The sequence below is a fragment of the Anopheles nili genome, chromosome 3, assembly GCF_943737925.1.
Source record: "Anopheles nili chromosome 3, idAnoNiliSN_F5_01, whole genome shotgun sequence".
NCBI lineage: Eukaryota > Metazoa > Arthropoda > Insecta > Diptera > Culicidae > Anopheles > Anopheles nili.
Genome location: NC_071292.1, coordinates 31,953,334 through 31,977,350, shown reverse-complemented (window position 1 = coordinate 31,977,350; position 24,017 = coordinate 31,953,334). Strand labels below are relative to the sequence as shown.

At 48.8% G+C, this 24,017-nt stretch overlaps 2 protein-coding genes across 2 annotated transcripts; one reads left to right on the top strand and one right to left on the bottom strand.

The window, feature by feature from the left end:
- Positions 1-3,588: 3,588 nt before the first annotated feature.
- On the bottom strand, positions 3,589-22,956 carry LOC128724086 (rap guanine nucleotide exchange factor 2-like). The gene is made up of 5 exons (XM_053817850.1): positions 22,021-22,956; positions 8,980-9,168; positions 4,958-8,903; positions 4,472-4,882; positions 3,589-3,674 (listed from the first exon to the last, which is right to left on the bottom strand). Exons 1-5 carry the CDS (start codon positions 22,567-22,569, stop codon positions 3,589-3,591), a joined length of 5,181 nt encoding a protein of 1,726 aa, XP_053673825.1. The 5' UTR covers positions 22,570-22,956.
- On the top strand, positions 9,351-13,031 carry LOC128727563 (uncharacterized). Its single transcript, XM_053821490.1, has 2 exons — positions 9,351-9,401; positions 10,884-13,031. The coding sequence occupies exons 1-2, from the start codon at positions 9,351-9,353 to the stop codon at positions 11,457-11,459; spliced, it is 627 nt and encodes a 208-aa protein (XP_053677465.1). The 3' UTR covers positions 11,460-13,031.
- Positions 22,957-24,017: the final 1,061 nt, after the last annotated feature.

Here is a 24,017-nt window from a genome sequence, read left to right as displayed (position 1 = left end):
TATCACGGTGGCGGCTGCCGTGCGTTAGCCTTTCGAGAGGAGCGGAGCTAGTTGCAGAAGCTTGCTGAATCGAAAATGATGATGATCTGCCGCAACAAGCAGCAAGCAGTGACGGTCCCCAAACAGACAAGGGTGTTTTTTTTTTGGCCGCTCCCCTTATCGTATTCACACACACATACACACGCACCCAGGGGACACATACGACTTCGCCACATACACACGCCACTTATGTGGATGGGGATTTTCATTTAAGACGGATATGCATGGATGTGTGTGCAGCAGGTGTATGAGCGAACCGTTGCCTTACCACCTGCTGTCTGTTTGTTTTACATCACTACAAAAGCGAAACGTTAGAAACAAAAAAAAGGAGAAGAAGAAAAAGAAAGAAGGACAGACTTCCGGTTAGTGGTTTGGTAGGGAAAAAGGGACCCACTACGGCACGCACAGCGAGTGATCTTTGCTTGTGTTTTGCGTAACGTTGGGATTAGTGTGAAGGGCGGCTTTGCAGTAGCTTTTCGCGAGCCTTTCTAAGTGAAATGATCGATTAATTTGATCGTAGCGTTGTTAGAAAAAAAGTTCACACCTTCGGTTTGGCTGTTGTTTCGATGGGATTTTGGTGAAATATTGGCATCAAATCGAGTATCTCATTCCATTGCAGGACAAATCAGCTTACTAACCCACCCACCCCTGTTTAAGCGCCGATGGATTCCATTTTCTCATGATCCCACTGGAGGTACGATCGTTAAATTAAGAGAAAAGTGAAATTATACTCAAAATGTCATCATTTAGTACGACCAAATGGGGCTCCTTTCCCTCATTTGCTCGGCCGTAGATTTCTAATTCCCGATATTGTTTGTGCAACTATATTGTGTGTTGACATAGTTTGGTGAAACATTTATTAAGACTTGTGTTCGTTTTTGGATCCATCTGTTCGTGGTTGCTGGTTTGATTAGATGCTATGTGTAACTTTGAAGATCATCTCATATATCCTTTCTTTTCCGACTGTTTTCTTTTGCGCTTTTTAGGATGACTTTTTCTCGCACGAAGATCTACATACATAGATAGTGTGAGTTAAGAAGAGTACTTTGCTCGTGCGCATAATAAATTTGATCATTTGCTCTCTTTTTCTCCCCGATAATAGAGGTACATATGTATGTCAGATAGAATCGCCACAAAGCTATGCTGCAGTCACCAGCACAGCAAACCAACATCAAGGACATTATGAATCCTTCCTCAAACTGCATCACATAATTAATCCTGTATATATATATCCGGCTAGCTTAGAAATACCTGTACGCTGAATCCTTTCTTACATTCAAATGTTTAACATTGCTTCGAAACACTGATATCCGGACACCGTCGATAGTAACATGCGGCATCATGAGCTCACAATTATTTGGGTTGCACTTCATTTCATTAAAGCATACACTCTCTCTTAAAAAATGTATTTGGAATATCTTGCCGGACTTGCCGAGAGCGATAGTAAACTGTATACATGGTACGACTTGCGCATACAACTTATTCGACTTCAACAAACGTATTTTTTATATCAATTTAGCACAGTTTACAGAGTATGTTGTTTAACAAATCGCTCTCGATTTCTTGATTCTCTTCATTGAAGATCATATCCTGCTTGTTTTTGACTTTGCAACATGTTTTATTTTTGTTTGGTTTTGATTTGTAGTATTGTTTTTACGTTAGCTGCCTGCTGAGGACTTCTTGCACTTCCTATTGTATGCTACCTATCGTCTTATGCGCTATGGAAAAGGTAGGATTCTGAATCAACAAAAGAAAACAGGCTCCCATGGAATATATTACGGTTAAATTGTAGAGATTCGAAAAACCAGACCATAGAAGTTTATGCACTTAGACTTTTTGTCCATACTCTTTACTACCTTACATACCTTGAAAGCAATAATAGCAACTTATCTATCTAAGAAAACTGCAAGCAGGAATTAGCAAATGCAGCTCCTGAAACATATTACTGACTCGATTCTTAGGTAGAACACGGTTACATTTTATATTCTAACCCATACTTAGTAAAGAATGATTTTTATGTTTCATCTTGTAAACCGAAACTGTATAAAATAAATTCAATACAAAATAAGCTCCCGTTCTATTCTATCAACGGCATATGTATGTATCAACCTAATTATATTTAGCCTTTATCACGATACGGAAACCTAATTGATATGAAATGTTGCTGTTATTTCAAACAAACAAAAAACAGCACTGATGCAACTCTCAAACAGGACTTGGATGCCTTATATGCAACGGGATGTGCAATAAATGCTGCCTCCTAACGACGGCAATATGTTGCTTTTTTTCTGTCATTGGTCATTTAAGCATCGCTTCAATTGGATGAGTATTTGCTCAGCTTGATATACGGATGAGCAGGTGTCTTTTTATAGAAATACCATCGCTCCAACATGTGCGCATGCAGCATTACTTTCAGCGCTTCGTGTAAATAGGTGAAGCAAAACCAAAAAAGCTGAGCCGCACACTAGCTACGATACACAGTTCGGATTCCTACAGTTATTCGACGATTCGCAAAATTCTCATGCTCTAAAGCCTGTTTCAACATCTTTGGTAAACGGGAAATGCAACAATCGATATCACCGCGCCATTTCGAAGGAATGCGCGGGTCTTTGAAAAGCCGTGTAAGGCCGTGGCGTGAACCGAAGAGCACAACGCTGATGCTATGCTGTTCGTAGGCAAAAAGGGTATTGTTGATGGGCATTCAATGGTAAGCGATATAAAATATGCATTTTCTCTGTCTCTTATCATCAGTCTTGGGATGGAAATTAGTTATTTTTTTTTGTTTTGTTTTGTTTTGGGCACAAAAGGTTCCAGAGAGTTTGTCTTGTTCCTGTGTTTTCAAATTCACGATTACGATAAATGCTATCATACACAATCCAGCTACTGTTGTGCAAAACGCCCTTGTCTACAGAGGTAAACCCATCTAAAGAAATGACCCTGTAAAAGTATCCACATTGGATGGTTTAAGTAGCAAATGTATATATGCTTGCTGTGTGTATATGTTTGTATATATGTATATATGAATAAAAGGACATGCGGTCGTTTCCCTTTCGAGGACTAACATCCAGTTACACGAGCGGAAACGAGCCATTATTTGTCATTGTGGAGAAGATGATATCAGCAGTCGATCGTCACACGGCAAGTGGCCGTTGATAATGTAGAGCACACGCTGCTTATATATATATGTTTCTGTAGCTCTCAGCTATCATTAGATTGCTGTGACTGCAACATCTAGGTAAACATCAAGGTGATCAGTTCAACAACAATAGACCATCAAATACGTTTAACGAGATTACTCATCATATATGTGCTTTTGATAGATTTATGTGTATATATATATGTAGACTACCTCCATTCGCGTAAAGGTGCACTCGAGTTAATAATCAAATTCGCTGTAAATGAAATTGGTCGAACATGTTTAGCCATAAACACGCAATCCATCATTCATTCCGCTGCCGAACGCGTGTTGCTACTGGTGCGACAGCCACTGTTTTCCATTTTCCATTCACCCAACACCCGGCCAAAGAAGTTCTAACCGTCTGAGCCCATTTATACATCGGTTGAAATCGTTCCCAGGCAATCTCGCTCAACAGATTCATCATCGTCAAGCAGTTCGGCCCCACCATGGGTTGGTTCTGGAAGGAATATTCATCGTTCAGCGTTTTGCACCGGACCATACACATATGCATGATGATCATGCAATGATCGAAGGAATGCGATCATTAACGATACTTGCGAACCCATGCAATCATGTTCGTGTGTAGGTACGAAAAAAAATCAAACCAAAATAAAAAAAAACAAGGAAGGTCGCGCGTTTCACACCGCAACAAAATGCAACGCATGCAAAAAGGATGTTGAGTAGGAAACGAAAAATCGCAACAGATGATGATCTCAACAAGACAACAACAATCATGCACAACCACGAACACACGCCACGTATGAGAACCAAACTCAGGAAAATAATGTATATTCAACACGGGAAAATGAACGACAGAGCCCCACCCCATTTTTCACTGTCTCGTGCATCGTTTTCCCCCAGGAGCACGACAAACAGGTACCTTAAATAATAATAATACGCATCCCCCGAAATGCCAGGGTCGTGCAACGTGATGAGATAAACGGTACGATTGCAAATAAACATCCCGATCGAAACATGCAAGCCAGGTAGGAGAAGATGGAGACACGGTATCTTAATAAAAAGGCGATCACTAAAGCTTCTCTCGTCTATAAGAGCGAGCTTAATGGAAATGAATTGTGAAAACCGAAAAGAAAACGATATTAACACTCGCTACGAAATTAATAGCACAAGAGGCGCGCTTCTACAGTAAACTACTTCATGAAACGTCTACGAATTAGCAAAGGTTTAGTGAGTCTACTCGAAAGTGTACGCCGCACCCGGCCAAAGGGAAATGTTTCACATCGCAACACTCACCGGACGCGGCGCTGCTGAGCACGGTTACGGAGCTGCTTTCCACGGACAGATCTATGCTCGGTGGAGGTAACGGTGGTGGTACCGAATCGACGAGCCCGACACCTCCGGATGTGACGGTTTCGTGCAATCGGGCCGGTATCGCTGGTGGCAGGTTGGCACCACCACCACCACCACTGCTACCTACGCCCACTGTTCCTGGGCCACTCGATGGCACCGGTGGACCGCCACCGCCGTTGCCACTGTACATCGGTGACATGGCGTTGACGGCTGGGGCCACGTAATTCGGTGCTATCGGCGAAATTCCGACCGCGGAGATGATCCGCGAGGATGAGCCAAAGTTTTGGTGTGGTGTTGGGTAGGGTGGTGGAATGGTTGCATTATTGCTAGCGATCCTTCGATGAGCCGTTTGAGCTGAAACAAAACAAAAATCTCAGTTATAAGATGCTTCACACGCAGGTGCAACAACAGTCGGAAAAAAACACGTACCATAGTTCGGTGGACTCCGGAAAGAGCTGCTCTCCGGCGGAAGTTCCATCGGTGGCGGTATTTGACTAGGAGCATCGACGGAACTCTCCAGTATCCTGCTGGCCAGCACGGTCGGTCGACCGTTCGGGTACATCGACATGGTGGTGCTGTAGTTTGGCGGAGTTGGCAACATCCCGGCCAGGTGAACGCCACCACCCGTACCACTCGGTGCACCCGTGAAACCTCCCACCGACGGTGGCGGATATTGCGGTGGTCCCATGACACCCGTCCCGGTCGGAACACCACCACTGGCAGGGATTGTACCTCCCGCGGCACCTCCGCGGGCATCCACGCAACAGTGTACGGGCGACTGCGAGGGACTGATGGAGATGCCTGTGGCACCGTGATGCAGATAGGAAGTGGCCGCCGCGTGTGCATGATGGAAGTGAGAGAGCGTACTGTGGTGTCCCGACAGCGGACCGTGACCGTGATGCTGGTGGTGATGATGGTGGATGTTGTTGAGCGGTGGCGGAAGAATCGATCCCGCCGAAGGATGTCTCGGTTGATGTGGGCGAGTTTTTGTTTGTTCCGACAACGACAGCAGCTTTTTGACGGCTTGTGGAGATGCGGCACCAAACTTGGGCGCTCCACTGTTGCCACTGCTGGCACTTCCGATCGAGAGACTGCTCATGCCCAACCCAAGAGCGCCCTTTTTGCCTTCACTCGTCGAACTCGTGCTTGACGTGGTGGAAAGCGTCGGAGAAGGATACCGTTTGCGGACTTGCACCGTGTTCGGTGTGGTGCCACCCTGTGCCTCGCACTCCAGCGACAACCGGTGCAGTTCGTCCTCGTCCGTGGTGACCTTCATGTTGTTCAGGTACGCCTTCACACGCCGCACCATCTGTGCTTCTTCGAACATTTTCTTCGGGTTCGGGGCGGCGGTTGACTTCTTGCGCCGTTTCACCGTCTGGCTGTGGACGAATGCGGCCGCCGCCGAGGATACCGTTGGTGGAGGTGCAGGGGCCGGTGGTGCAAGCATTAGATTTCCGCTTCCGGACGGCACGGACATCTGGTTGAGCGCGAGCATGGCCGAGCTGGGCGGTTGGCATTTGTACTCCAGCATCGTGAGGATGTCGTACGGGGAGTTGCACATGTGCAGCAGCGTCCGGATCTCCTTCGAAATCATGCGCAACTTCTCGAAGTTGATCAGGCTCTCGATTTTCGTATCGTTCCCGAGATGGATGAAGGTGAGGTCTTTCTTCACCACCGGGTAGAACGGAATGACGGGTTGCTGTGCGTTTAGCTCGGTCTGTATCAGCTGCCGGTACTTCGACATGTTGCGTGACGGATCCATCAGGTCTTGCAGGTCGTTGAACAGCTTCTGGTACTTCGACGGCAGTTTTTCCCACGTCTGCCGCAACCGGCTGACCGCCGCGTGGCCCAACCCGCTCACGATCGCGAACAGACTGTTGAAATTTTTGCACTCCTTGCAGTGCCGCGCGATCTTAATGAACTGCTTGATGATTTTGCATCGGCGCATCATGTTGTGCTCGCTGCACACCTCCGTCACCACCCAGAACATCTCGCGGTTGACCAGCTCGGCGAATCGCACCAACATCGGCTTTCCATATCGGCTCTTCAGGTTGAACAGATCGTCAATATACTCCGTCGACTCGATCTGCCGGAAGATGCTGAAGTCCTGCAGCGTCAACTGAATCGCCAGTTCGTTCGCATTTAGCTGTAGAAAATGCACGGCACTCTCGCGGATCAGCTCCGGCGCCACATCATCCGGTACGAGCGTCTCCGTGATGCCGTTTGTCTTGAGATAGTACCGCGAACTGAGTCCGATTCGTTCAGCCAGATTCTGCAGCTGATCAGGCAACCGGCGCTGCTTGATCATGCCACCCTCACCGACGCTCACCTCACACAGGGAAAAGTTCGAACTAGGATCGTGTATGCCGAATTCCTGCAACGCCAGCATCACCACCTCATGGGCGGTTGTTTCCTTGTGCACCAGCAGGTACTTGCACGTTTGGTCCGACTTGTACACCTTCAGAATGTGCTCGGGAAAGTCGCTCGCCCGTAGCTCCTCGTAGTACAGCGTGCCCGCCTTCGTCGGTATAATCGCCTCCGTCGATTGGGCTTTGGCCGGTGTGCTCGGATTCTCGCGCAGATCCGGATTGCTCTGGTAGGCCGATGTCGGTGGCGTTTCGTCCGAGTCGGCCGTCGTTATCGAGGACGTCGAGATGGAGGACGCTTGCGAGGAGAAGTTTACGCTAATGCCTGACGATCGATCGCTGCCACCCTCGTAACTGCTGCCGTTGTTGCTGTTACCATTGTTGGCGGTGCTGCTACTGGTGCTGCTGCTATTGGTGCCGCCACCACCACCGCTGCTGTTGTTATTATTGATGTTATCATCCTGGAAGACGCTATTCTTTGGCAGAAGGTTCATCTTGATCAGCGCCTTCTGGATGCGCTTTTTGCCACCGAGCGTCATGAAGCTACTGCCGCCCTTGTTGTTGTTCAGCTGCGACGACGAGGACGGTGTCGACACGCCGGAATCCTTCCGTCCGTACTCGATGTCTCGCACCGGGAGTGGCATGAGGAACTGAGGCGTCGGTAGCAGACCCGCTTTATCGACCAGATCGAGGGACTTTTGCGATTGCAGCAGATCCGCCCGCAAGCCTTTCTTCAAGTCGATCTTCAGCTTGCTCGAATCGCCGTCCGCATTCGACAGCATGCCCTTGAACGCCCACAGGTTGCTCTTGACCGTAATACTGAGATGTGTCGTTCCCATGAGAATTTCCAGCGCTCGTGGGCACGTCACATGTTCGAAGCTCTGCCCGTTTACCTCCAGTATCTGATCGCCACGCTTCAGGCCCGCATCGTAAGCTTTCGTTTTCGGTTCGACGCGCGTTATAAAGATGCCACCGGGACCGCCCGAGATCTGGAAGTTTAGGTCCTCGTCCCGAGAGCTGCGCGCAAGCGTAACATTTCGCTCGCGAGCGTTGTGCTGCGCGTACACGTGCAACAATCGCAGCTGTTCTAGCATGTTCTTCTTTTCGAGGGCTGCTTCGAATTTCTCAAGAAACTCCATCATCTGCGGGTCGGTGTCGAAGTCCGTGAAGTGATTGTTCACCCACAAAAGGACCACACGTGTGACGCGATCGCACAGCACACTGTCGCCAGTTCCAAGCATGCTGCTGCCCGACACGTGGTGCGTGATCGACGATCCGGAACTATCGGGAAGATCGTTCGAGACGCCACCGCTACCACCAGACTCATCGCCACTGTCGACGTTAAACCACTTGAGCAGCTGCTTGGAAATGTCTATCGGATTGCTGATGAACGTACGGCATGTGAGCAAAAAGTCCTCCACGTAGTTCGGGTCCGTCTGGGTTGTATCTTCGACCAGCTGATGCATTAACCGCTCCACCGTGCCACGGATAACGACGTATCCCTTGCGCGTACCATTCTCCCCGGTACTGTTGCGCAGCTCGGTCACCATCACCACGTGCCCATCTTCCTCGATCTTGCGTATGTTATCCTCGCCCTGGTGCTGTATCCGGTAGTAATCCGTCTGCGTGATACACACAAACTGACAATCATCGCACTTGGTCCTCATCACGCCGCGATGGTACAGTTTGTCCATCGTCGGCATGATACCGAAGCTGTCGCCATAGTGCAGATATTCCACCTCGCCCGTACCGTGCTCGATCTCAACGTGTCCGTTGATCAGCACACTCCAAGAGTCCAGCTCCTCGCCATCGTTCATTACGACAGTGCCGGCTTTTTCGACCACCGCAAACACCATCACCGCGCAGAGAGCCCTCCGAACCGCGAAAGTCATGTTGGTAAAAGCTTTCAGCTTTTGTGTGAACTCGAGCAGAATCTCGATATCCTCCACCGTCCGGTCGCTCGGGTCCTTCTCCAGGCATTCTCGCACTGTATCTCGAACACTTAAACTCTAAGGGGACATAAAATTAACGAAAAATTAGCCATCAATGCAACTGAAATACTAGTGTTTTTTTTTTGTTGCTCACATCTATGCTCTCGGCGATGTCTTCCTCGTCGGAATCGACCACGGACTCCACGAGACCGGACAGATCGACTTCGTCCGAGTCCAACGAAGAGCTCGTTACAGAGGTCATGGTGTCCGCCTGGCTGGTATCACTCGAATGAGATAATCGATTGCCTTTGTCATAAAGCTCTGGATATATGCTGGTGGTAAGCTGTGGTGAAGAGAAACAAATTCAAAATGTTAGATAAAAGATGCCAAATATTCATTTCCAATCTTATACTACATAAACTAATCATTGTTGAATGTATGGAAAATTGCAAAATAAAAATCGTCCCTATTGTTAACGACGCAATTAAATTGTATCCATCAAAAGGATACGGGCGAAATCTGTGTATGACAGCGCTTTTCGCCCTGCTCGCTAAACGTCACCGGGATCAGCGCGTGGTGAGAGAGCGCCAAAGTCGAGAAGCCAAAACAAAAGCTCTCACGCGCGCTCTCGAACGTGCGTAAGAGACAGACAAATGCCGCGAGAGCGCCAGTTAGAAAGAGAGCGGAAAACAGCGTTGTCCAAACATCTGTCAAAAATTTTCGATTTCTTCCGCATTGTAAACCGCGGTGTTCCAAGCAAGCAGCTCTCCCTTGCTATAGTTTTCCAATCGTTCTAGTGAAATTACTAGCACCAGCAACATTCCAAAAGCCACCAGATTTTAGTTTTCGATAGTGTCGATTTGTGGTAACAAAAAACGCAACGAATCATCCCTAACAACGACCACCAGTCTACGCAATATTGCGCAAACAACAGCATGGTGGCTTGAAACCCAACACTAGAACAAAACAGCAACAATTCCACCTATCCTGGGGTCCGGTGTATTGCTCATCCGTCGAACGGCTCTCGATCAACGTCAAAGCAGCTGCTGCTGCTGCTGCGCTTTGAGAACCTGCGGCATTGGAAAAAGCAACCATCCATCCGCCTCTGCGTGCAGTGCATGGTACACAATCGATAATTCGAACCCAGACTGCGTGTGTGTGCCAAAACTCAACAGCTGGTTGGCAGTGGGTGCGACATAACCGACACGGAGGAGTAAAAACCACAACCCATTTATCGTACCACGGTGGAGTTTGCTGGATAATTAACCCCAATCGTAGTAGCCATCTGCTTTCGAGCCTCGGGAGAGTAGAAAAAAAAACTTAGCACTCCCATTTAGAAAGGGTCCGTGGTCCGTGCAAACTATTACCAGTGCCTTGCAACGGAATCGTAGAGGCTCTCTGCGTGTTAAAATACGACATCAGGCGTGGGGTGCCTGTTGTTTTTCCTTTGCGTACTTGTTACCAGTACGTGGTGCAACAGAAAACCGTGGTTACGGGCAGGTGATTCGAGCCTAGCACGATCCCTATAGCGACGAAGAACATCCCCAGCAACCAACAACAAAGTGTTGAAAACCAAGGAAACGTGGTGTGTTGGACTTGTGGTTACCAAACTCCTCCGTCCGTCTCTGTGTTGTTGAGCCGCACACCACGTAACTAAACGCCAGTATTCTTTCGCCTACTACGCGGCTATAGCTGAACTACAACCACCAGTCTGCGTGTTTACTTAGAGAAGGGAGAAAACACACCGCAGAACTACGTGAAAAGCTGCTAAAACTTTTCCAGCATGGTAAGCAGGATTTGCAGAAGGGCTACAATCAAAGCATAACTGTTTGCTGATTTCACAGCGCACAGCAGCGTCTACATTCACTAATTCATAATTTTTACACCCTGTGGTTCCTCTAACAACACTGACTTCCATGTATGGTCCAGCCATGTTTGTTCAAGGACAGCGCTTCTCCTTTTCATCTCATTGAGAGGGGGAGAGGAATACACAGCCATGATTCGGAAAAACACTGATTAGATTACGTGCATCTTATATCTCGTTCTCTCCCGTTTCAGGCTTCCGGATCCGTATCCGTTTCCACAGGAACGAAGTCCACCAACAAAACCGGTATGTCCGGCACGGGTACGACCGGTGTCACGGCCGGGGGTGCCGGTGGGCGTAAAAAGTCCGGACCAAAGTTCGAGCTGTCGGACGAACAGCGGCAGGACATCAAGGAGGCGTTCGATTTGTTCGATTCCGAGGGCACTGGCATGATAGATACGAAGGAGCTAAAGGTTGCCATCCGGGCGCTCGGGTTCGAACCGAAAAAGGAAGAAATCAAAAAGATGATTGCCGAAATCGATAAGGACGGTTCGGGGAAGCTATCGTTCGAGGACTTTCTGCAACTGATGACGGTCAAGATGGCGGAAAAGGACTCGAAGGAGGAGATACTCAAGGCGTTCCGGTTGTTCGATGATGACGAAACAGGTACGATTTCGTTTAAAAATCTCAAGCGAGTTGCCAAGGAGCTGGGCGAGAACCTAACCGACGAGGAGCTACAGGAAATGATCGACGAAGCCGATCGAGATGGTGACGGTGAGGTGAATCAGGAAGAGTTTTTGCGAATCATGAAGAAAACTAGCCTCTATTAGAGCGCGAGCGGTAGTAGAATATAATATGTAGATTGTGCGAATTCTTGTATAAGTAGTGTTTTAAAACGGGTGGCAAAGGAGGAAGACGAAAGTATCGAGCAAATGGCCAAACAAAATTGAAAGCGAATTCACGTGCGAATTGTCGTCATGCTCGTTCGGGGTTCTCTGCCCTGTGACAATGTGCATGGATTTCTTTTTCTTTCTGATCGTATAACCGCTACAAGCATCATTGAAACATCGACGAATCAATGAACAACCTGATGTGTAAAAACGCAAAGAATCTTCCACCGTGATCTCCATATTTCCATGGTAGCATTTAAACGAAACCAAATCAGCAACCACGTACGCTCTAACATATGCAGTTTTACACTGGGCGATCGCAACAAACAGCTTCACTAATTTTGAGCCAATTGATGCAAACGAGTAGGGTTGGTAGATTTTTGAAACTAAAACTAAATCAAGCGTCCGCTTTTTGTTGGTACGCAAAAGCCCTCTCGAAGAGGATAATCATCAAGCAGTGTTTTCGAGCTAAGCGAAGGATTAATAGTTACTGATAAGAAACAGCGAACGCATTTTATGCTGCTTGATGACAAACATGTAAGCGCGATAATACGCTGACGAGGTGCATTTAGTACAGAAAATACGCGATAATAAGGCACTGGCGCACACATGCCCTGCACAAAAAGGGTTAGCTAGGAGAGCACATTAGCCTATAGACGCACGTTATGAGAGAAGTTCAAAACATTTTCGCTGAGTAGATTAACTATCCCACCTAACCGCGATTCTCACAGCATCCGTTGGTGGTCCTGCCATTATTTCGGGACGGTAGTTTCCGTAAAGCGACGTGTTACAAAACAAACAAAACAAACCGTTCGTTCACAACTTTTAGAAAAAGATGCACATTTACCAGCTTTGGTCTATGGAGTAGTAGGTGCACTGAAGCCACCGTGCCCTCTCTCGTCCGGGTGGTTTCATGTAAGATTTTAGACCCTGGCATTTGGGTTCCCCTGTTAAGGGTAAATCACTTAGTCTTATCACGGCGCTGGAACGCGACCACGAAGCCACGATGGATGGCTACTCTCGAGGTCAAAATCTCCTCCAGGCACTGTGCGGCGGCGGGGTTGCCCAATGAATTATGATGTTCCCATTAAAACGTATATAAAAACGGATTCTACAGCTTTTTACGATAAGACGCGCGCGCTCTGCTGCTGGTAGTGAGTTATGAAAATACATTTGACAGGCAACAAAAGACAAAAAATAATCGCATTGTTAGTCACGGTATTGGTGCGGGAGAGGATGCATTTCGAATGGAAACGCGAACCGGGAGCAAGGAGTGAGATCATGAGAGAATTTTAATGCGTTTGGCGTGGAATCACGTTCGAGGAATCTACGGTCGGAGCTACGATAAGGAAACGGGTGTAGGGGTTTGGTTTAGGAAACGGAACGCGCCTTCATTGCTGCTGCTACCCTAAGAATCTCCCACACACGATGGGTGGGGGCGGGGAGGAGAGCGAAAGAATGCGGGCAACCCACAACAAAAAGTATTTTAAAATATAAATATATATATTTTTCTTCCACAAGTATTAAACACACACCTCTCTCCCGTCGTTTCGGTTTCAACTTCCAGCTACTATTTGTATCCGAAACGGGCAACCGAACGGAGTGGCAAAGTACGCCCATCGGCCCGGAAAATTGTGGGCTTTTCAGGGAAACAGTAAAAAAAAGCTCTCCACCGAACCATCTGCAAAAAACCATCACAATTCGAATGCAGAATATGCAATATTTCAGTGACGTTTTGTGTGTGTTGTGCTTCTCCGGTGAGATAACCCAAACATCGTTAACAAAAAGCTCGCTCACTCTACGCATAGGTACGCTGTAATCGATCGAAAGCCGATAAGGTGGGTGGTTTGGCGTACCCTTATAAATCATGTATTAGAAAACCGCACCCGCGTTGCGTAAGACTGTGCGCGATTAAAATTGCACACCAAGTGGTGGGTGGGAAATTGATTCGGCAGCTTCGCAAATGAATAATGAATGGCCGTGTGGCCGTTGTTGTTGGTGCGTTAATCATGAAAGCGGAAGCGAACACAGTTTTCGCCCCAGGGCACAATAATTGGCATCGAAACCAACCGTTTCACCATGGGCTCCGTTTCTGTCGTCTCATCGTAACACGCTCAAGTACGGATGCTAAACCAGGCGTTGGAGTCCTTTTCTCACTTTTCCTTCACATACTCAGCAAGCTTGCTACCAAAACGCTTGATCGGGGCTGGGAAGTGCGCGCAAAAAAAAAATCCCCTAAATTGCTTATAAATAATTGCTTATAATAAAACCACTTACTTCGAACTCGTGGAACGAAACTCGAACGCGGTGGTTTAGCCAAAATGGTGACAGGAAAAAAGGAAAAACTCAGTCGCCCAACCACTCGAGACGCGCGCGCGCTACCGAAAAAGCGCACTTTTGCGGGACCACTTTCGAAGATAGCGCAGTTATTTATTCATCCCCATTCCCGGTTGGCTGCTGGCTGGAAGTGGTTTTTTTTTGTCTTTGGTCGGAAAAACCAAAAACCAGACAACCTCCCTCGGGCGTTTCAGAAGCCTCTCCTGACGAATGGGTGACGAAATTATGTTCGAGACCCGCCAGCAACCATTAACGAAACGCGTGCTCGCGTGCAAGGACCGAAACGGATTCCAGATTCCCGCTTGCTCAGGGAGGTCTCACACAGTGTGCTCCAAAAATGAAGCCAACCAGCAGCAGCTCGGATTCATTAGCACGAAACACTCGTCATAAGGGCCACCACCAAACGCTGCTGTGTGTGTGTGTGCGTGCGTGTCTAATCGCTAAGTGATAGCCGATCCCATTTTAACGCAACGGCGCGCACACACACACAATATAGGCATTAGGAAAAATTCTCCTCTTTCCTTTCTGGCCGTAAAGAGGAACCGAAAAGAAGCCATGCCTGCGTGCACTCAAAGTGGTGGTTCCGATAAACCAGACCACTTTTTGGGTGTCTCTTCTTTCCTTTTTTTTGGATTCCCTTCTTCCGGACAAAAACAAGGAAACATTGAAAACAAGGAGGCCATTAACTTCCGGCAAACACCATACGGTGGGGGGGTTTGGGTCGTCTATCTGCTTCGATTCATCAGCACACGCCACCAAGCGGAGTGTTCTCGTATCGCCAGAAGAAACCACGCGCTTATAGGAGCATTATTCTTTCCACGGATGGAGCCCAATTTGTGCAAAAATACCGGTGAACCCCGGGCACACGAGTTTCGTGTGGAGAAAATCGTGCGGAAAAAGCGGGGAAAATCACAACTAACGCGCGCGCTCTGCTAATTAGGGAAATCAAAAGGAAAAAAAAAAGATCCGCTACTTCCTAACGCTACTGCGAGTGGCTTCTTCCCGGCTCGATTATATTTCATCGCACACATCGCACTGGTCCGTGGCAAAAAGGCCGGAAAAACATCGCCGAGACCACCAAAATGGCCAACCAACGGCGTCTTACATTCAAGAGAGCCTGCTGCTGTCAAGTGAAAGTGTGTGCCCCCTCTGAAGAAGCTCCTCATCCGGCCAACAGCCGATAGATTCTCTTCCTTTCATTTGGCACCCCCCTCCCCCCATCCACATTTGGAAGATCTCCCCCGAGGGGTGAAAAAAATGGCTAACCACGACGGGATGCAGCCACAGCTCAATTGGGCACTTAATGTAATTGAAGTCATTCGGGGGGGGGTTTGTGCTGGGCTACTGTCGCCGTTCCAGGGCGTGACCCCGCAGGGGGAAGGGGATGATCTTTCCCTTTAGCCCACCGCAATTTTCCTGTTGACTCCCCGCGCCACCACCCTTGCCACCTCCCTTGCGGCGTCTTTTGTCCGCACGGTTTACAACAATGGCGACCCGTGGGCAAAGGAAGAACGCCTCGAAAGGGCTCCAAAAGACACAAAGAGCAGCGCGCGGGCTCACAACAGAGCAGCTCGTGTCACACCCACCACAATCATCATCATCATCATCATCATCGTGTGTCACCACCTTGTGTGTTGGGGGACAAATTGTGGCTGGCGTTATTTTTTTTTTTGCTGTTGGGGAACAATTTTTTTTCTTCTTCTGCTGTCTCTTCTCTCTCTTTAATTTGTACAATTCGTTGCCCTTTTGGCCAAACACGGGTGGCCTGCTGCTGATGGATCGTGCTGCTGATCGTCGCAGCAACAAGTGGAATGTAATTAGAAGGAGGTGGAGAGGAGTTAAAGGAACAAAAAAAAACTCGTGTAATTTTGGAAACACTCCGGGGGGGGGGGGGATTCGTCACGGTTTTTGGACACCGAGCGGGCGGAGAAGAGAATTATCCGACTCATATCCCTTTTGGCATATGTGACACAAACCCCCTGGCACGCAGGTGGCAAAAAGTGTGCTGAAAAAAATAACACACCCCCTCCTCCTTCCAGCTTGCGTGGGTGGTGGGTGCCCTTTTTTCTTTCGTAATTCAGCAAGAAAAAAGCGTTTCTCGTTAGCATGTACGGGTGTGGTGCTAAAAAAAAAAAGAACACATCATATTCCGTCGGGTTTTATGAGACCTTCGCTGTCGAACACGGGCGCGATCGTACACGAAAGGGAAAGGCTCATAAATTACGATGAAAGGATCGACCGGCAGAAAGTGTTTTAATGAATTTTAAAAGCTCCATAATATAACAACGGTAAATTGCATGATATTGCAAAGTAATGGAAGATGTGAACATACGGACAAGCAAAAAGGATATAGCATCATAAAAAAAAACATAATTAAAACGCGTCCCTCGTCCATCGGAATCCTGACCAGGGCCGGTGTTGGCAAATACCAGATGGTCATTTGTACATTTCTCCAGTGCAAACGGAACGGTGTTACAACGTTAAACGTACAACCTCCCCCTGACGGTAGATAAATAGCCATACATGAGCGTTTAAGGGAGACAAGCAAAAAAACGCGAGCGACAAATAAAACTTGTTCAACCCCCGTTCAACCTCTCTAGCAGGCGGTGCAGCAGGTCAATAGTTCCCCTAACGAGGCCGGCTTGTCCCACTGATCTACTTCCGGGTGGCGAGAGAAAAAAAAAATGACCGATAAAAGGTGCCAATCTGTCCGGGCACATCGGACCAATGGTCACCAAAGTGTCCTCGATGCCACCCGGTGGTGGGTGGTAGGAAGGTGGAAAAAAAAGGGAAAATTCACAAACCGGCAACATAACCGTGTGAGTCGACACTGACACATACATACGTGACCGATCTTCAACCGATCGTCAGCACACACACACACACACGGTTAGGGGGTGGGTTTGCTATTTGCGAAGCATTTCCGGTTTCGTCAAATGGAATTCCACCCTCCCTGGTGGGGTGCGCAGAGAACGCACGATGGTCATCAAATTATCGGCGTATTTTTCCTTCTTTTTTGTGCTTCCAATTCCAATTCAACGCGACAATCGTCGTTCACCCACCCTCGTCATCATTCAGCCCCCACTCACCCTTTTTTTTTTTGCTGACATAGTTGTTCACAATGCGACCATGTGGCACACTTCCGGAGAGATAGAGCGCGACAGAAAGAAAGAGATGCATGAAATTGATTCGATAAATTCTTAATCGAATCACGGGCGTGGAATTCCAATCCGACACGTGCAATCCACACACACACAGCGAAGAGAATGCTTTATTTATTTATTTATTTGTTTTCTTTAGCTTCTTCTTCGCCGAATCATCTCCGTCCTATGATCGCGTCCCTAAAGCGGCACGATCAGAAAGGGAGTGTTAGGCCGATCAGCTCAGTGTGGCGTGCTTTGCGTCTACAAACATTGCGTCTATTTTCTTATGTGCAACTGTAATGAAGGTTTAGCATTTTCTTTCGGCTTGGAAGCCTCCACAGCTTCCATCCGACCGTGCACAGCCCTTTGGCACAATGCATAATGTTTATTCATACCGGCGACGACGGGACGACGGCCGGCACGCGCCCAACATACGCTCCCCCCGCTTCGCAAGAAGGGAGCCTAACACGGTGGCGGGGGTAGGGGGAGGGGGGAAACACCCCAAGTATCCGCACCGAGACATTAGTGTGGTGTGGTGGAGAGCAAAAAAAAAACCAGGGCACCAGCAAAATAATACCAGCCTCTTGTCGTCGAAACGGACGTGCGGTTACAGTGTGGCACGTGACATTCGCAAAAGCGACAGCGCGATCGACTGTTTGGGTTTGGGAAGTGTTGCCGGAACGGAACGAAGCAACCGCCAGATGGAAATGGGTTGCTCTCAGGTTCCAGGTCTGCGATAACACACGTGCTCTCTGCCACACCCAAACGAAATGCCACAAAACTTGCCTCCAGCAGTGTTGTTTTAAAAGGTGCTCCCTTCTCCCTATCGCGGGGCGTTTCTTTGTGTGCCGAGTTTTTCTTTTTCCACCGACAGGGGCTGGGAGGGGGGGATTGATAATTAATCTTAAATGAGCAGAACCGATGGGCGAAAGCAAAGCACTCGGGAAAAGGGCAGCACCAGCGGCGGCAAAAGCGATCTCGCGGGACAACGATCGATTAACTGCTGTCGTTGAAGATTACGTCCCTGGGGAGGGTTGTTTTGGCGTGACTGTGAAATGGGGAACCATATAAGTTAATGCTCTCGTGTGGTCGTTAAAAAATATAAAACCCCCCATACCGGGGCGGGCTATCGAAAGGTAGCATTAAAGTGTTTCTGAAGGAGAGGAGCCACAAAATCACGCTCGTATGCAAACGGGCACGATGTGAAACGACGCAGCGATTTCATTTCGAACGCATTGGCTGCTTTTCCCAGCAGTACCACTTTGGTAAACCGTCGGCAAACCAATAAAACACCGAAAATGGATCTTCACTTTCACTCGCAGCATGAAAAGGCTGGCTCACCCGCACCTGGGCACCGCGTGAACAATGATTATGATGATGATGATGATGATGATGATGATGGTGATGATGATGATGATGCAACACAATCAATCATTGCTAACAGGGGGTGAGTGCGCGCTCATTTGCAAGCGGCTCCCGAAAATGACGATTGAGTGAGCGACAAAGACAGACAAAAAAAACGCCAAACACCACAAAGCACGCACACAGTGTGGCTCAAAACAAACGCAGAACCGTGCGTTTACAGTGTTGCGCAATGGTTCGTTCGAGCTTGTGGCAGCATAAATGAAGCCATGGGGCGTGTGCCAGTCAAACACACGCATCGGAGCATTATGCGTGAACCTCTGGTCTCCGTGTAACAGATGGGGAGAATTGTGCAGCATTTCGCAATGGCCGCGGAGGGACCTTCGGGGTTTGTTTTTTGTTTTTTTTTTTGCAAGGGCTTAGCCGTCTGCTTGATTACAGCAACTTTCCCAGGAGGCGGAGAGGTCACCATCGTGCGTTTTCCTCCCCAGGGGGCGAAATTCGACATCGTTAAACCCTAGTTAACTGCTAGCCCTTTTGCGCTTTCACGGGGACCCCGGCATTTTGCAGCTTCTCTCGCGCTAATGGCCCTCCCAGGCGCGTGTCACATGAAACCGAAATTGCAGCCTGTCACCAACCACGGCAACACACAAAAGGGCCGGCTAAGGGCTTGTTGTGCGTTTTGTCCTCGTTCACCGCAGGGAGGGAAAACAATCGGCTTCCGGACCACACACCACGACGACACACCCAAGGGTTGAGAGGCAAACGGCAAGGGTTAAGCTGGCCGGAAGCTGCGAAAAGTACAAACGCGGCAGGGATGCGCCCAACTCCGCTCGCGAAAGCTGGAAGTGAAATGCGACACAACAACAAATCGCCCTTTTTCTGCCAGCCTCCCTCTTCGATGACGTTCATTCGAAGGCTTTTCTCGTTGTTTTTGTTTTCTTTCCCGCCCCGTGGAAAGGACGCCGCATTGTTATTTCCGCAGCGGAAAACGCAACCCTAATGCCGGTTTGGAAAATGGGATCCTTGCGACCCAACACTGAGGGCGAATAGATAAGACGACAGAAACAGACGATCTGGTGGTGTGGGTGGCTCACAATACGTGGGTGGACACCCCACCGGTCCCTGCTGATGGCCTTTTCTCTTTTGTTAGAGATTAAAATGAGAAAAACGCTTCCCGGGAAAGCCCACGTGACCGTGGTGGTTGCTTCTTTTTTTGCTTTCTATCAAGGCCACCCTGCGTTGTTTGTGGGGTCTTTTATCACGGAACCGGCCATGGGTGACCTTGGGCACGATGTTCGAACAAAACCCGACATCATAAAAGGTACCTAAGCGAAACCAGGACCCAACCGAACGCCTGTAGCATTCTAATCATCCCTCAGAGATGAGAGTCAACCGCAACGCCAAGGGTGCCACATACGTTGGACTTAAACCGATGTGAGATTAGATCATCACCCAGCTGAGCTAAACCCTCAGCATTGTACCACCAATCAGCGGAACAACGCGGGTTTGGGGAACGATAATGGTCTACGCGTCCCATTTACGGGGTGCTTTTGAAATTTAAATTAGCCAAATACACACCGCAATCTCTCTCTCTCTCTCGCTCTGGGGAATCATCCAAAGGGGCGTCGAATGGGCCAATAAATCAAGCAATTCTCAGTCCTTCCGCGAGCTGGTCAATTTATGCTCCACCACCGAGGCTAAAACACGACAATTGCCATTCGCTGCAAGCTTCTGCTGCGTCGTCCTCCAGAAGAATCCAGGCCACCACACACGCCACCTGATGTCAATCGACGGTTGGCTGCTGCGGGCACAATCAAATCGTTTGTTAGTTTTGCAAAAAGGTCCCCGCCGCCGGCTTATTCGCGCTTTGATCCGAGATTAGCTGCACCAGCAGCTGGAATCAACGGACACAACAGGCAGCGCGATTCCGGCAGAAAGGGCTGATGGATGTGGATGATCTTCTTCTGCTTCAGCTTCATTTCGACGGGGTGCGCATTACCGAGCACGAGAGATAGCGAAATCATTTATCCGCCCAACCGTAACCGATTGCCAAAGCGAAACCTCCCTTCGGATGAGGGCTGCTTTTGCGTGTGGTGGCGTGTTGGTTTTTTTTTCCTTACTTTTTAACGGGCGCCATCACAACCGAGGGAATCGACGGGAGGAAAAAGGGACAGCACGCAATGGAGAGATGCGGTTCCTGAGCGTGGTTGTGGTTTGATGACGTCCATCGTCATGAGGCGGCGTTTTTCCAGTGTTGGAAGGGAAACCCTATCGCATTCGCTGACACGAGTGCAATATCGAAGTGCATCGTAACGAGATTATCATTATGCAGGCCCCAGAACCAGAAGGACATGGGCAAAGGAAGGCGCAGAAAGAGAGAAAAAGCAAACTGTCGATTTTATGTGGATTTTGGAGAGAAAGTGTGGCCGTTCCAGCCCGTCCGTTCGGCATCGGTAGGCTGGCTGTCGTCGATTGAAACATTAACCACCGGAGCGGTGCGGTTTGGTTCCACGGTTCGGTCACGGAATCGGTTTTGTTCGCGGTGTGATTGTCCCTTGAGACAGCCAGTCTTCTGCCTTTCCACAGTATCTGTCCCTCTAGCACCTTCTTGATCGAAGGTTTCTGATAGCTTCATCGGGAAGATCTCGACTATTTCGCTTATGGTGCTTTAATGAAACCACTGAGAAGCTTATAACTACTCGAAAGGTATTTTGGGAATACAGAAAACCGCAGCTCAGAGAGACTTTCCATCTTACAATTTTTGCTAATTTTGTGATATTACATGCGATTTGAATGGCGATCGGTCTCCTTGAAGATCCTGAGCCATAAGCGTGAACTTTACATTGGAGAAGTGGGCTTGCATTTTTGAAATAAATTTTAATTCAGTTCAATGCACCTAAAATGCATATTAATGCGTGATGTGAGTTGTTATGAGTTTTGAGAGCCCCAAAACTTTCTTCTTCTCCTTGAGCGAAGGGAATACGGACTACTAAAACGTTGGAACACGCGGGCTACTATACTGCAGGTAAGAGTGTACCATCTCTAATTACAACTTTCAGCTATAAAAGATATCCAGCCGCCTCTCTACTTTCGACACATAGCTTTGGAAGCCCATTTCCACACGCAGATCAATAAATGCCACAAAAAAAGGTAGTTTATCCGAACCGGCACAGTTTACTTAAACACTGGTGCGAGCTAGAGCAAGGATTTTACAATCAGAACTCTTTTGTTCTGACTTGAAAGAAGCCAACTCTACAATATAGACATCAAACAGGAATAAATGCATCACGCTTGACATTTCAAAATTGTGCAATGTTGGTAAATAGAGCAACTATCAATGAAATTAAAAGAGCCATTCAATTTGATCTTATTTGTTGTAAAAGAAAGTTAAAAAAAAAGCCCAAACTTGCCCCAAAAGCACTTTAATACATCAAAATCCAATCAAAAGTACTCCACATCAACTTCGACTTTTTGGGAACGAGCCCTAAATCGAGCCAACAGGATTCAACGAGGATCCCTTACTAGTCGTTGACCAAAACTGCATTCCTGCACTCGACCCCCTCCCACCATTCCCCCGGCAGGTGCAACGATGACCCTCCAAAGGATAACAATCGTACGGCTTCCTCCCACAGGGTCCCATCGGAATTCTCACTTACCGAACTGGTATGCTTCAGGCGGTGCATGTTCGCGTGTTTAGTGCCACCGGCGGTCGTGACGGATGCACCACCACCGGCCACATGGTTGTTGCAGCTACCAACCACACCCTGGCCGGTGTTGGTGTTGCTGCTGTTGCTGTTGAGACTCGCCAGCGCTACGCCGGAGGTGGCACCGGCCGGATGATGTCCCGAACTCAACGATGACACGCCCCGGGGTGGTGGTGCGGGTGCACCGGTCGTAATGGGGCCAGTGCCACCTTCACCCACTCCTACACCACCACCACCACCACCACCGACCCCGGTGGCGAGTCCTTCCCCAGCAAGGCCGGCCGTCGTCGTTGTCGTAGTAGTTGTCGACGTCGCCACCGTCGTGGAACTGTTGCCACCGAGGTGGTTCTGCTGGTCTCCTGCCAACCGACGCAAGAGCTGCTGATGATGGTGCGGCAGATGGTGGTGCTGATGGGGTGGTGGTAGGTGTTGGTGGTGAAGGAGCTGGCTACCGGCCGGGCCCTGTTCCGATGGACTAATTGGCAATTTTCTATCGGTCATTTATTACCTATTATTTTTAGAAAACACTCTCTCTCTCACACACGCACGCACACACTTCTTTTTTTGTTTCCTTTTCCCTTCGCAACGCGCCGGTGGTGCCAATTGCCTCCCACACACTTGTAACACTTTCTCCGGTTGGTTTTTCTCTCCACAACGGTTCCACTTCCTGCCACCGCCAGCAGTACGCACACGTCTCTCTCTCTCTCCTTCTGTTTCGTTAGTTTTCCCGCGGGCTCGTGGGGTGGTGGGTGAAACCGGTCGTAAAAATGGCCACACACACACACGCTCGTGCACACCCACACGCGGTGCTTCTTTCACATATGCTCGCCCGTGTGCGCCATTGTGGCAACCATCGCTTTTTTACATCTTAAAGGCGCAGCACTGTTGCTGGAGCTACTGCTTATGCTGCTGCTGCTGGGTGATGCCACGAGACCCAGGAAATTCCCGATGGTTCCCGTTGGTGGGTGAAAAGCGCAACCCATCACCACCACCTCGCTGGTGATGATGCATCGCCGCCGTGCACATGCACACGCACGTACGGCGCACGGATGAAATCGATCCGGCGCAACCGCACACACAACGACGAATGGCCGTGCGGAGTAGTTACCGATCCTCGTTTCGCACACCTTTGCTTCCGGTGCAACCCACCATCAACAACAGCAACAACAACACCTGATTGCACTTCCGCAGCGCGTGTGTTATCAATTTTCCAGCACCTCACTCTCACACACGACCATCACGACAAGCACTCTCTCGGTCCTTCGGTGTGTGTATGTGATTGGAAAACTTTATCTATCGATGGCAGCGATGGAGAGCATGCATGTTCGTTGCACTAACGCGGGGCACCTGTAAAGAGAAACGAAGAGTAAAATGAATCTGTGCACGGGAAAGACGGGCCCTTTGGCATCCCTTTGGGGCAACACAAGAGCGGGCTGGCGAGTTTATGATGGCAAAACCCTGTGGAAAGTCGCCACCTTTGGCTGAACAATCGATCGGCGGTTGTGAGAAACTAGAAGGGTGAAGGGGCGCGCAAATTCCTTCCCACTCCGGAATCCGGTCTTTTAAAGTTCCAACCGCGCGAAACCACAATGATATGTGCATTAAAAAGGGAACAGGTTTTCCGAAGGGACCTTCTACTCCTCCTGCTGCTCGAACACGATTTACTCCGCGGAATCGTTGGTGGCGTTCTATCTCGCTTTCTCGCACCTCTAAAACCCAATCATTAATATCACGTTCTTGCCCTTCTCTCTCTCTCTAACGGTGCTCGTTTACAACCGGGTACGTGAGGGACACTTGTTGCAACGCCACCACCACGGTTCGAAGGTCGGAATCGCCAATTTTCGTTCAACGGAATCGATGGAATCGATCGGTCCCTAGCGATCATTTGTGTGCGATCTTCCGTTTCGCCACACCCGTCACGCTTAACCAGAACTGTGGGCACGCTCGTC